Genomic DNA, 14,361 nt, shown 5'->3' with positions numbered 1-14,361 from the left:
AAATGGTGTGATGGCTGACTCAGCTCTCGGTAAGAGTCAGGACTCAGAAGGAAGTCCAGACAGTCTCCCTACCTGCTTATGAACACAGCAGGGGAATCGGTGCAAGAAGTAAGGGGTTCCCTTGGGCACTGGCCCACTGTGCTGGGTAGGACCAGCTTCTGACTTAGAGCCCTGTCATCTCCCTTTGGAAGTAGAGCCAGGCCTTCACTTCTACCCGGTTGATACCAGCCTGTAGAAATACATCTGCAGTTCGTTCAGACTAAAGTGTCAATGACTGATAGGCAGCAACGTTTTGCCTTTTAGTCCACAAGAAAAGATAGAATAAAGTGAGTGAGTGAGTGAGTGTCAAAGGGGGTCTCCTGAGGCAGCAGCCTGTGTATAGGGTGAGAGGGGTGATATTTTCAGGCTCCTGAAACCAGAACATGGAGGCTGGGTAACCCAGTCACTTTAGAGGCAGGAATGAAAGGGGATCACAGCGGCCTTTGGCCCTGGCACCAGTCCCACTGAAGAGTCTCCTGCCTCTGCCAGTAGGGCCCAGCCCACCTGCATCTGAGAGATGGAAGAGAGAGATAGCCCAGGGAAGGAAGAGTTAGGACCCAGCTCTCCTCTGATACCCATCTCAGCAGGGCAGTTGGCCTCAGAGCCATGGGCCTGTGCCAGTCATCCCGCTGAATCAGCCCGCCTGCTTGCCTGCCTGGCACCGGCCCTGGGGGCTCTCTCAGCCAGGCAGGAGCTGCCCACGGCCCGCAGTTGAGCCAAGGAGCTGGGGCACGGTGGGTGGAACTGGAAGGAAGGTTCTCCCCCGCCTCCTTCCCTCCTCCCTGCAACCCAACGAATAGAAACTAAGGAGGCAGCCACTTGAAGAAATGCATATTGACATTTTTATTAATCACATAGGAGATGATTGGTCACCCGGAACATCCTCAGTGGGGGTCATCAGGGCCCTCGGACAACTCTAGCATTAACTCCAGAGCTGCCCATGCTCAGGGTAGCTTGAGAAGGCCTGCTCCCCACCCTCCCGATCCCTCCGTAATGCCCATTCCCCTCCACCCACAGCCTTTCCCTGGGGAATCTCAACCCTGGCTGCACGCCCTTGGCCCCCAAAGAGCTTCCCTTCTCTCCTTGGCTCAGTGTAGGCTGCGTCATGGTTATGAGCAGAAAGTGCAAAGGTTCAACCAGGGGCTTCCAAATGGGGTCCCCAGAATCTTCTGGAAGGGGACAACCCAGGTACACCACCCCTGACATCTAAACCAGAGCAGTTCTGTTTCATCCACTTCATATGTCCGGTTTCCATGGAAGTTTCTGGTTGCTAAGTGTTCTATGGCTCACAGAGTATAACAGTGGCTGGCTGGCCTGGTCTTGGACTTAGCAGGGGCCACTGAAAACCCCGCTGGTGGAGGCCTGGCGCTGAGAGTCCCTAGCAATGGCGGGGAGGGGGCAGGCTGGCTCCCTTGTGCCTGCGCCTGCCTGGGGCAGGGGCCACCGCTTGCCCAGCACTGGCCAAGCCTGCCTGCTTGTGCACGTCCTGGTGACCTCACCGGGGACAGGCCTCTTAACCAACCCCCACCCCCATGGCAGTTCTCTTGCCTTCTTTGGGGGGGGATGGGGGTGGATACAGGCTTGCTTTGGGGTTGACTCCACAGCGGAAACCCAGGCTACATGCAGGGTCTCCGAGCTGCCAAGAGAGACGGGGCGAGCCTTCCCTCCCACTGCCTGCGGGACCAAGGGGAATAATTAAAGACAATTAAAGGAAATTAAACCCCACCTTCAGAGATAACCTAATGGACCCCCCACCCTCTCTTAACATCCGGGCCCCTGCCCCCTGTGACATCTGGAACGGTCAGCCCCCCCCCCATTTTTGCATCCAGAGTCTAAAATCCGAAGTGGGGACCAGGCCCCGTGGCTCATCCTCAGGCATCGGCCTCCTCTGCCACCCTGGCCTCCTGCCAGCTTGCCTCTGTGTGTCCCTCTGAGGCCTCTCTCCAGCCTCACAGCGTTTGGGGGCCGGAAGCAGCCAGCACTCGTAATTAAAGGCTTTCTAACCAGGTAACAAGCACCCTTCTAAGGACGGAGTCAGGTATTAAAGGGGTTCTGTTGCCTTTTCCTTTTTAAGCAGCCCTCAGATGCCGGGTTTTCCTGTCCTTATTTGTCTCTATAAACGTGGCTGAGAGGTCCCAGGAGGTCCCAGGACAGCTAGTAGAGAAGGTGCCTCCCCCCCTGCTCCTGCTTGTACAAGAACCACGGATGCCTGCGGCCCAAGCCTCCACCCCAGAGCCCAGGCCCTCTGGGACCCCTTCCTGGTGCCGACACGGGAGGAACAGCAGAACAGAGGGGGAGCTACTTAGAGTGGCCAGGCACAGCCAGCCGTGAACCCATTAAGGCCATTGCTCTTTTCTAGAACCTCTAGGAGTGGTAGATCAGGAAGGGGGCGGGAGGAATGAGGACAGTCCTCTCTGGGCCGGGGAGGCCCCTCCGGAGGGAGGTGTGTGTGTGTGTGGTGTCCACTGTCGTATCCCCAGATCCCCGGGCCCGCGGTGGCCAGCACGTTTGCAGGCACTCGGGAAGAAGCGCCAGGGGCTCCCCTCAGAGGCCAGAGGCTGGGTGGAAGGTCTTCGCCATCACCCTGGCGTGGCTCCCTGGCAGGTGGGCAGAGGGGATGGCGGGCGGAGGCGGGCTCAGGGCACCATGTGCCACCACTTGAAGGAGAAGGGCTGCCGGCGCACGTTGGTGCCGCAGTGGATCTCCCCGAGCAGCTCGTGGTAGGACAGATAGTCATCGATGAAGGTGCAGTGCAGGCCCAGTGGCTCGAGCAGGGCGCGCACCTTCTCCTCCAGGCAGCAGCGGCCGTTGATGATGGGTCCGAAGGGCTTGGGGATGCCCAGGTGCTTGCCCAAGACCACCATATTGACCTGCAGAAGAGAGAAGACGAGGGAAGCTTTGCTACCAGGGGACGCCCCCCCACACGGGGCCCCGTCCCCAGGTCCATCCCGTTCTCATCAGCATCCCTGGGCCGCTAGGACAGGCGCTTGCACAAAAACTAGGGTCCATGGAAAGAAGGAACGGATTCGCGGTTGGAAGAGAAGATTAATACCAAGTAGGGCTGCCAAGAACATATGTGGTGCCTTTATATGAATGAGAGTATTCCTCCAATACTTCCTCTCAAAATATTGTCAGATTCTAACAGTTTAGTTAGAGCAAGCCTTCACCATCATCAGCCAGAAACTTTGTACAACAAATATCTACAAGGTCCACGGTATGAATGTCCTTCTGGTGTGGTATCCTTGTGCAGTGCACAGCTTGCTCAACTCTCCCTGGAAATCCTGATAAGTGTTATGGTTTTTTGAACATGCCCTGTGTGCCAGATACAGCATCACTAAACTTCACAGCCTCCCTCTGAGTCAGCGGCTGGGGAAGGTTAAGTAACATAATCCAGGCCACACAATCAGAGAACGGAGAGATGAGGGCGCCTGGGTAGCTCTGCTGGTTAAGCGTCTGCCTCTGACTCAGGTCATGATCCCAGGGTCACAGGATTGAGTCCTGCATTGGGCTCCCAGCTCCTCGGGGAGTCTGCTGCTCCCTCTGCCTCTCTCTGTCTCTTATGAATAAATTTTTAAAAATCTTTTAAAAAAAGAGAACAGAGAGACTAAAATTTGATGTGGATGTAACTCACACCCAAACTCATGCTCTTTGTCTTCTGCCAGAGTTTGTAGCACTGTGGCTGGCTGGGGGTCTGAAGAGTCAGGGCAAGGGGCTAGGAGCCCCTGGGGGCTTCTCAGTCTCCAGGGCACTTCCGCTTCCCTGGCTGAGGGCCCTAACTCTGGGCAAGGGAAACTTCCCTAGGACAGGGTATGGAGAGGTCTCAGACAAAACCTCGGCCCCATACTGATGGCCAGAAAAGCTGTCCTTGGTGTTCCAAGGGGACTCTTTGGGGACCTGCTGTCTGGAGGCTGGTGCTGGGTCATCTCAGCATGGGACGGACCACCCCGGACTCGGCGCTCTCACATTTTCCCTGCCATGGCCCCTTGGCCTCAAGTCTACCCTGCAGGGCCATCTGCAGCTGGGAACAGTATGAAGCTGGAGGGTCCTCTGGGGTCCATGCTATGGCCTTGGCCCTGAGCTACCCCACTGCCCACGAATGGGCCAGAATATGCCAGGTGTTAAGTGGGGCAAGTAAAGGAGAGGAGATGAGAATTCAGGAGACTGAAGGCTCCTCACTTGCTGGGTGACCTTAGGCAAGTCAACCACTCGGCTCGGAGGGCCCATTTCCCCATCCGACACATGAGGGAGTTCAGTGAGCGTTCCCTATGGGGCTCTTCCAGTGTGGACATACTGGGATGGTTAAGCAGGGTCTGGACCAAAGTTTAGGGATTCTCACAGAGGGGTGTGTGTTGGGGTGGGGGCTCCCAAAAGAGGGCTGGCCAAGGTCATGGGCTGGATCCCAGGCTGTCCCCCAACCTTCAGCCAGAACCAGAACCTGGGTGTCCCTTAGTGTCTCCTGACCAATATGGCGGCCACATGCAGCCACAAGCAGCTGTTGGAAATTAAGTAAAAGTATAAATTTCATTCCTCAGACACACTAGCCACATTTTAAGTGCTCAGTGGCTTGGTGGCTCTGTGTTGTATAGACACAGAACATTTCCATTACCTGAGAAAGTTCTAACACACAATACTGCCTTAGTTCTCAACCAGGGTGATTTTGCCCCCAGGACATTCCAGTTGTCACAGCAAGGGGAGTGCTACTTACTGGCATCTTATGGGCAGGGGACAGGGATGCTGCAGAATTTGGGCCCAAACATCAGGAGAGCCAAGGTCATGAAGCCCTGCCTTAGAGGTCTCTGCCAGGACCTCACGGTGAGGATGTAGGAGTGAGAACACATCCTGGCAAGGAAGCCCCGCCCCACACCCGTGCCTCCAGGCAGGCCCTCAGGATTCACTCCCACCCCTTGGCTTGTCCAGTGACAGGGACTAGAGCAAAAGGCCCCGGGCTGAAGGAGGGTCTCCTGTCCTGGGGAGCCCAAGCCGCCAACACCCTGACATCCTTTCCCAAGGTGTTAATAGGTTAGCCAGTGCTGTGCTGATAGCATCACTGGGCCCCTCCCAGAGGCCACCCCGGTGAGATCACACCTGGGCATCTGCTTGTCAGCTGCTGACTTAATGACAGCGGGGAGGCAGCCACCTTGGGCCGGCCTGTTCCCCTGGGGAGTTGCACTGGGGACCAGCCTGTAGGGGGCCACGGTGCAGGGCAGAGTCAGCAGCTGAGGCCTAGGAAAGGACACCTGAAACACTGGAACCAGAAGATGCTTCCTTTTTCCACTTGGGAGGAAAAAAGTGCCCTTCGCTCAGGGCTGGCCCGTGCACGGAAGGAGGTTCAGCAGCACCCCGGCCCGCATTCACGAGATGCCCACAGCTCCCCCATCCTCATAGCAATGAGAAAATGACCTTGAAGGGCAAATTCGCCCTGGTTGACAACCACCGATGGAGATGCTCTGCACGAAAAGCAAACATACGCCGGAGAGGTCCACAAGCCACCTGCCCACCCCGTCTCTGCCCAGCAGCCCTCGGATGACAGGAAGTGCTTCTCCTCTGGAACCCCAAATGACACCCCTCTGGACTCTGCCGGACCCCAGGGAAAGGAGATGACCTTCTGCGCTCTTACCATGTCCGGGAAGAAGGCTTCTGCATAGGAGCCCTTCAGGGAGAAGAGCTGGGGGATGTCGATGATGTCCCGCTCGGTCAGGCCCAGCTCCCGCTTCAGCACCTCCCGGTTCCAGTCGATGCATTTCTGGGGGCAGGGGGAGAGGCAGCGGGCACCCAGGGAGCCGGGGAGGCTCTAACACTTGCTGAATGCCAACTGCGTGTCAGCTGGGCACCCCTGCACTCCTCCAATCCTCCCAACAGCTGTGGGCCCCTGCCACTCCCAGATGGAGAAACTGAGGCTCCAGGGACCTGCCCAAGGGCACAGAGCAAGGACGCCGCGGAGCTGGGATTTGGACCCAGGCAGTTTGGGTTCCGAAAGTGCCTGCCGCTACACCACACTGCCCCAGCCGCAGCGTGAGCCGTACCCCTGTGCATCTCAGCAGTGAGGGAGAGAGTGCCGGGCTCCACTCAGGAGAAGGGAAGGGCCTCCTCCATTTACTGAGCACAGCTGCCACGAGGTCCTGCACCTTGCACTTGGCTGGCATTAGCCCCGCCCCTCCCAGAGACCTCCTCCCGCCGTCACCCACTGTCCCCTTGACTCCCACCTGCCCCACCCCTCACCCCCACGGGGCCCCATTTCTCCACATTTCTCTCCTCTCACTCTGCTCCCTGGAACGTGGAATCTCACTTCCTCAGAGCAGAGCTAGATCTCCCTCAACAGACTGGAAGCTCCCTGAGGGACTGCTATGTCTCCTCCATCAGACCCTGGGTTTCCCACTGCAGAGGTCCTACCTTACCCACAGGTTTTGGCAGCTTCCCCCCACCTCCCACAGTCAGAGGCTCTGGGGCTGAGCCCCTAATCCCCAACCCAGCAATTCCTGGGGCTGCTTCTCCTGGGACCGGGGGACCCCCAAGAACCCTCACCTGTACATAGAGACTGTCGCTCCTGAGTCGACGGTCGGCCAGCATCTCATTAATGCTTCTATTCACCTGGTGACTTAACCCTGAGAGAAAGAAGGCAGGACGGGGGTTCAGGGCAGACTGCCCAGGGCTATCTCGGGCCTGGGGCTGTAGAATCCAGGCCAGGATTTTTCTCCTACCTCAGGGCCAGGGGCTGAAGCTAGGACAGAGAATGTCAGACCCAGGAGACCCTACAGGGCCCAGGCTCTGGCTGCAAGTGCGTGTCCGGGGATGGAGCACAGCCTCCTGGGGAAGAGACTTCTGGCTCAGTGCGGTGTCATTAAGGTGCAGCTACCATTACTGAACACCCATCATGCTCTGGCACCCTCCTAAATTTACGATTAATCTTTAAAACAATGCTAGAGGGGTTAATTATCACCCCCAACTCAGAGCACAGGAAACTGAGGCACTGAGCGGTTTGGAACATAAGCTTGATCTCCCAGCCCAGGATTTGAACCCAGGTCCTGAAGCTCTGCCACACCCCTTCCAGTACTCCATTTCTCAGGTGGGAACACTGAGAAATGTGTTGGTGGGAAGGGGGAGGTGCTCAAGGGGGCCCAGCCAGACCCTTGGACAGTCTGTCAACTCCCAGAGGCAGGTCTGCAGAGTGGCCCTGACCATGCACCTGGCTTCTCCCCCAATCCCCCACTCTTGAGCGAGCCCCAAGCCCTGCCTCATCCTGGGGATAGCCCTCAGCCAGGCACTCCTCCCTGAGCCTCCCAGGAAAGGGATAAGGGGAAGGATGCAAGATCAGCAGGGCGCACATTGTTTCCGGTGGCTTTCCTCTCCTGGGGTGTGGCCAGGAGCCACCCACGCTTACTGCGGAGGTCACCCCCTGTGTGTGCCTGGGACAGTCTACTGGCCTCTTGGCTTCCCTGCCTCGGCCCAGTAAAGGGAGGACTGACAGCCCTGCTCTCAGGGGAGAGTGTCAGAAGAATTAGTGATGTCCAGTTCTAAGCGGAGGGATCGGAGCAAGGCAAAGGCATAGCCACGAGAGGCATCCCCGGTGCCCAGGGCTGGCAGTGAGAGGGCAGGATCTGTGCAGGGGGACTGGGTCGTTGGCGCTCACCATCAAACTGGGCAGCTTCCCCGTACCCCTCCTCTTTCTTCTCTTGGAACAGTCTGAGGCAAGCGCTAGGGCTCGCCAGGAGTAGCCGGAAACCCTAGCACAGAGGGAGGAAGAATGTCTCAGTGGATGGGGTCCCCCTAGGTGCAGGAGACTCCAAACTTACCAGACCATGCAGCCACAAAGAACTCTCAGCAAGTCCCCTAATCCTCCAAGCTGGTTTGCACCCCTAAGCCTTTGTCCAAGACATTCTCTGCCTGGATGCCCTTGGCGACCAGGGAACTCAGCCACTGGCCACTGGTCAGCCTCCCTCCCAGGCTGCTCACTCTCTGAGCAAGGGGCCCTCTCTGCAAGGCGGTGGAGCTGAGCGGTTAAGAGGCTGGTCCTGAGTCCCCTGTCTGGGTTTGAATCTTACCCTACCAGTAATTGCCCTTCTGAACCTCAGTTTTCCCATCCATAAAATGGGGACAATGATAATACTACCCACCTTATGGAATTGCTGGAAGATTAGATGACTTAAAACACACACACATCATAGGTGCTCACTAAACGTTATCAGTTATCATTATCAGTGTCATCCCTGGATCTAGGCTGAGAGGTCTGGATCACAGCAAATACCCAACAGGTACAAGAATGAGTGTATGAGTGGTGGAGCCAACCAGCACCCTCCTGATCTGAGCTTGACCTCCTCCAGGAAGCCCCCCAGATGAACACCATCTTGTTCCCAAGGTGCTCTGACTCTGAGCTCCCTAAGGACATAGGCAGTGAGCTGGTTCCAGGCAGCTTTGCCCTGTCCTTTCCCATCAGGTTGGGGAAGGGGAGGGGTGGCTCAGGCAGGAGGAGAGGGGACCTACCTTTCGGTCAGAGGTGGGCACAAAGCTCAGGAACTCATCCACGTGGCCCACGGAGAGCCAATCAGAGTAGAGCTCCACGGGGGCCTGCACCTGCTGGGCCTGTAGGAAGTCCCGGACCACCTTGGCCATCCGCCTCCCACCGGACCTGGCCCAGGAGGGAAAGAGTGGGGTCATTTCATGCCTACCATCCGCCGGATTCCTGCAGGCACTCCCTGAGCCTCCCACCTCTGTCCAGGCCTCGTGATGTCTCTCTGAACGGGTCTCCTTTCGTCCCCACTTCCTGGCTCCGGCTCCCAGAGGCTCCCCAGAACCCCCTGTCCATCCTGACCGTCATCCCAGAGGCTCCAGCCCTCCCATCCACACAGCATCCTCCCCAAGGCCAGGAAGGCCCTGCCAGCTCCTCCCCACTAAAAAGACTCAAACGAGAGAGCTCCACCTGCCAAAGGGAACTAAAGACCCTGACCTCACACCCCACGACTCGGAGAGGCTGACTCTTTACCTAAAGTGCCCAGCCTTAGGTTCCAAAGATGACCAGGAGCTGGCCAGCCCCTCCCCCCTGCCCAGTGTTTCCGGAAGCGTGAGGTCTGGACCAGCTGAGAGTCAGACTCTGGTGGGGGCAGCTGCCTGTTTCAACAGAGAGTTCCTGGGCCCTGACCTCCACATCTCAGAGTCTTGAAGAACGTGGCGCATCCAAGGATGTGGGATCTGCATTCCAACAAGCCCCTCGGCTGACTCACGCGCCAGAGAACCACTGCCCTGGTCACCTTGTGCTCAACACGGACTGTCTAGCAGTTCCTCAAATGAGCTCTGGGCAGTTTCACACCACCCTTTACTAGCAGAGGGAGGGGCTGAGGTGGCCCCAAACCAGGGAGCAGGTCTTGGGAGCTGGAGTCCCAGGGCTGTGGGAGGAGACATTACCAAAATCTGCCTGAGCCTGGGGGGATTTCCAGACTGCCTCCAGCACGGCCATGTCCCCATTTCACAGATGGGGAAGCTGAGACCTAGCAAGGTCAAGGGAGGACTTGTCCAAAGTCAGAGCCATGTCTGATATACTCTGGGCTCTCTTCACCTTTCCCTAGCACAGGTAACCACGTGCAAACACACGCATATAGAGAGAGAGACATTTTTTAATATGTTATATGTTTTAATATATTAATATTTTTTAATATGGCTTTGCTTGCCTGGCTTAAGGACCTATCATGGACAAGCTCCCCAGCCTACATCGAATCTGGTGCTTCTCCCTTAAGCAGAACACAATCCAGCCCTCCCCTCTCCTCTTCTGCCACCATCTGGCCCGCACACCTCCCTCATCTGAATAATTCTGGTGGCAGGGGCTCCTGGGCCACTCAGTGGGGTAAACCTCTGCCTTCAGCTCAGGTCATGATCCAGGAGTCTTGGGATGGGACTCCCCCTGCTCAGTGGGAGGTCTGCCTCTCACTTTGCCCCTTCCCCTACTCTCTCTCTCAAATAAATAAAATCTTAAAAAAGAGAGAGAGAGAGGAAGTGAGGGAAGGCAGAAAGAAGAAAGGAAGAAAGAGAGAAAGAATTCTAGTGGCTTGCTTCTTTCCCTGGTCTCTCTGCTTTCACCCTTGCTCCCCTGCAGTCTAACCAGATGAAGGATCCCTCCATCCTCCAGACAAAATCCTCCCACCACCCCGGTCTCCCTCGTTGTACATGCAAAGTCCTCACGATGGCCCGCACGGCCCCTACCAATCCCGACAACTTCCCGCCTTCCACTCTCCTCTTCATCTGCTTGGTTCTGGCCACGCTGGCCTCCTGCTGCCCCTTGAACATACCAGGTACAGTCCTGTCTCAGGACCTTTGCACATGCCGTTCTGAGCCAGGAATTACTGCCCACCTCCCCTCTCCCCATGACTCGCTTCCATCTTCAGACTTAACTCAAATATCATCTTCTTTCTCTATGAGGACTTTGAAAATTACAACAGTCCCTCAATCCCCTTCCAGACTTATTTTTCTTTGGCACTATTAGGTGTACTTTCTATCTCATGTATTGCCTGGAATCCCAGCAGAACATAAGCTCCAGAAGGGCTGAGATTTTGTCCACATTCACTTCTGGGGTCCTAGCACCTCTTATGTACTAGATGCTCAAAAACTAAAAACTGTTTGTAAATGGTATGCTTTTGAACAACTGTGTGATAGTCCATGGTCTCTATCACTCAAATATGTCATAGACTCGACAAGCAGTGACAAATGACAACACTGATTTGATCTGGGGGATAGGATTGTGGAAAATATTTTTCTTGTATTTCTGTTATTTTAAGATAGTGCTGTTGATTTAAAAGACTTTCTAAACAGAGTGAGATAATGGAGAAGAGCGAGACTCCGGAACCTGCTCCTGAGCAGAAAGTGTCAGGAATGAAGAACACGAGGTTGCGGCAAGGGCCCGTCAGCCCAAGCCAGCCTGGGGAGCGTCAGACCTGCTCTGCACGTCACATCAAAGCCACCACCAGGGGGCAGAATTGCTCAAAGATGATTTTAAATACACAGCGCAGGGGTGGAGAAACCAGAGCATGGACAGGACACTTACTGAGCACCTAGTGTGTGCCTGCTTGAGGCTCCTAGTACTAAGTATCTTGCTTTCTTAAAAAAAAAGATTTTATTTATTTATTCGACAGACAGAGATCACAAGGAGGCAGAGAGGCAGGCAGAGAGAGAGGAAGGGAAGCAGGGTCCCTGCCGAGCAGAGAGCCGGATGTGGGGCTCCATCCCAGGAGCCACCCAGGTGCCCGCTAAGTATCTTGCTTACTGTCCACGATTCCCCTATGCTGTATGTACAAATAACGTGCAGTCATGATCTGAACTCTGCCCGGCTACGCTCTCTGACCTCATCCCCGATGGAGCCCCTCCTTACTCACTCAGCTCCAGCTCATGGGTCTCCTTGCTGCTCCTCTAATGTCTCCGACACACTCCTGCCTCAGGGCCTTTGCACTGACCATTTCCACTCCCTCACACGTTTTCCTCCCAAATACCCACATCTTTCCTCCAGGGCTTTGTTTAAATGTCAGTTTCTCCGCAGGGTGCACTTTACCTAACATTCTCCCTGCTAGAATGAATGTAGGTTGTCTGTTTGTTCACTACTGAGGTCCAAAAGAAGCGAAGACAGGAACACTGGACAGCAGCCTGAGTGTTGAATTTTAGTCTGGGGCCCAAGGAGGAGATCTGGATTCTATCCATACTGCTAACTTACTGTGTGATCCTAGGTAGTAGGTGTCCCTCTCTGAGTCTCAGGGACCCCTTCTGTTTACCAAGGAGCTTGTTTCTGGTTATCTACACAATAGTCAGTGGACTGGCTCTCAGCTGCACTGGGGATCCTCACCTCCCTATCCCCAGTCCTTGCTCTGAGCCTGGGAGCTTCCAAAACATTTCTTTTATTCGGGACCACAGACCTGGCAAATGGGAAGTTTCAATAAATATTTATGGAATCAGCAAATGAATGCATGAATGAGTGCATTCCGTTGCCCTTTCTGAGTCTCAGCTTCGTCATCTGTGAAATGGGGATAATAATCATCATAACCTCATAGGGCTGTTCTAAGAATTAATTGAGGTAATGGGTAAACCATTATGTTCGTGGCACATAGTAGTTGATTAATAACTTTTGTCCAATGAGTTCCAACCTGCTTCATAGCAGACCCACTGCTGGGGACCCAGCTAAACAATACCGAAGCATCCAGAAGACAGTTAACACGGATTCTTTATCCCCACTAGTGCGGATGATATAGCTAGCACAGAGATTTTTAATAGACCCATTTCACAGAGAGGGAACTAAGGCATGGAGTAGAAAATAATTTGTTCCTTTTATAATGTATCTGTTGCACACTGATAAATCTCTAGTATCAGCCGTGCCTGGCACATAGTAGGCATGAAATAAATAGCTTCAAATGAGTTAACTGAGCACCTACTATGCGTCAGGGACTATAGTAAGTGCTGCTTAGGTGGTTTACCCCCAAACGTGTGACTATTATATGGCAGAAGTAGGACTCGAACCCAAGCCCATCTGTGCCCCAAAGCCTGTGCTCCTTCCTGCTGGCTTCCTCCCTGAAGCCCAGGACTACCTGGAGGCTTCATGGTCCTTCCGCCTCCAGGGCTGTGGGCGGGATCCGGTCCCAGAGTAGTGTCTGAGCGTGAGTCACCAGCAAGGTGAGCACTCCTCCCTCTAGCCAACCTCAGCCCCGGGCACCCAGCTTGGGCACCTGGCTACGTGCTTGGGGTTAGTGCCAGGAAACCTCACCTCACAGATCCATAGCCCTGAGACTGCCAGGGTCACCACCTGAGGCTGGGTAACCTTCCTATGACTGCCTGGCTGCTCTGGGTGTCATTCAGGCCGTGGGGTTTTCATCGGGTTTCCAGGCCACCCACACACACAAAGGAGAAGGTGGCCTCCGGTGCCCATGGTGGGCTTAATGTCCAGGCCGGAAGCCAAGGACCCCACCAGGATCCCAGGACAGCACACCCCACTCTTCGGCCAGCAGAATTTAGCAGACGCTATCACCTGCCTCAGCACTAACCCCTATAAACCTTATTTATCACCTGATGACAGCTGTCCAGGGCCGGACCCACCAGGTCACCTCTGCCACTCTGGTGTCCTGGCCAGCCACTCATTCATCGGCAACCACCTTGGTGACCCCTGGGCCCTTTAAGCTGTTGCTAGAACAATAGCCATTTTGACCTTCTGGGAGAGGGCACCAGGTCCATCTCCCGCCTCTGGGCCAGATGGTGCATCACCTCTCCAACAACTTCCGTGTTTCAAAAGAAGATGGAAATCTGGCAGCTCCCCCTATATACAAGTTGGTGACTAATGAAGCTCATGAAATACTCGGCAGGCCCCAAGACCGTGGGTCGCTAGTTTGTAAGTTTTCTCCAACGAGAAATGAGCTTTTAAATTGAAGATTCTAGGATTTCGAGTCTTTGACTTCAGGACCGCATGCAGGAATAAAGACCACTTCTCAGACTGGGGACCCATATTTGGGGTGAGGGAGCTGGAGTGTGCGTGCTGTGGGGGTCCCCACGCCCTCCCACCTCCCACCCAGCCTCTCACTTGGGGAAGCTGCTGCCGATGAGGATCCGGCCCAGGGGATATTCCTTGCCGTCCACTGTCACGGGGGGGCTGACGTCCAGGTTGCCGAAAGAGTCAAGGCTGGAGGCGCCAGCGAACAGGATCTCCCGGGTTACATATCCAAAGTCAGGACCCTAGGGGAGGACCAGCAAGTCCCCCCACCCCAGAAGGAGGGGTCAGTTAGGACAGGAAGTGACAACTCTTGGGTGGGGGGAGTGGAGGTGTGTGATTAAAGTCCAAGTCTGCAACAGGACAATAATGAGAAAAATCCCCAAATGTTGGGAAATCAGGCAATACCCTTCTGAAGACTCCTTAGGTCAAAGAAGAAATCCAAGTGGAAACTAGACAATATTTTGAAGCGTAAGGTAATAAGCACGCAGCCCACCAGAACTTGGGTGTTCATGAGGCTGCAGCTAGGAGCGGCTGTAGCTCTGAACACGCATATCAGGAAGAGAGAGGGTTGGAAAATCCTGCTTCCGTTTCCAGCCAGGAAAAGAACAGCAAATTAGACGCAGAGCAAGTGGAAGGGAGGCCAGAGTAAAGACAGGGGCAGAGACGAGCGGGGAGCGCCCCGGCAGGGTCAGGCCCGGGCTTGGCGCAGGCCCTTGGTTGATGCGGAACTCACCCTGTGGGGCTCACTGTTGCCTGTGCTGGGACTGGGTCCCGGCCCCGGCCCCTCCAGGCTGCGGTAAACACCCTGCTCCACGTGACCAGGAGCTCCGGACTTCCCCCTCCCAGCCCCCACCTGGACAGAGAGACAGTCCCTGCGC

At 55.3% G+C, this 14,361-nt stretch overlaps 1 protein-coding gene across 1 annotated transcript in view; it reads right to left on the bottom strand.

The window, feature by feature from the left end:
- Window positions 1–858: 858 nt before the first annotated feature.
- PADI1 (peptidyl arginine deiminase 1) overlaps window positions 859–14,361 on the bottom strand; it is a 41,037-nt gene continuing 27,534 nt past the window's right edge. Inside the window, exons 11-16 of the mRNA XM_059376395.1 lie at window positions 13,574–13,725; window positions 8,518–8,662; window positions 7,667–7,760; window positions 6,562–6,641; window positions 5,657–5,782; window positions 859–2,909 (exon numbers count right to left, since the gene is read on the bottom strand). Of these exons, the coding sequence (XP_059232378.1) occupies window positions 2,676–2,909; window positions 5,657–5,782; window positions 6,562–6,641; window positions 7,667–7,760; window positions 8,518–8,662; window positions 13,574–13,725 (831 nt within the window). The 3' untranslated portion in view covers window positions 859–2,675. The remainder of the gene's footprint in view (window positions 2,910–5,656; window positions 5,783–6,561; window positions 6,642–7,666; window positions 7,761–8,517; window positions 8,663–13,573; window positions 13,726–14,361) is intronic.

Source organism: Mustela nigripes, chromosome 14 (genome assembly GCF_022355385.1).
Source record: "Mustela nigripes isolate SB6536 chromosome 14, MUSNIG.SB6536, whole genome shotgun sequence".
Taxonomy (NCBI): domain Eukaryota; kingdom Metazoa; phylum Chordata; class Mammalia; order Carnivora; family Mustelidae; genus Mustela; species Mustela nigripes.
This window is presented reverse-complemented; position numbering and strand designations above follow the sequence as displayed.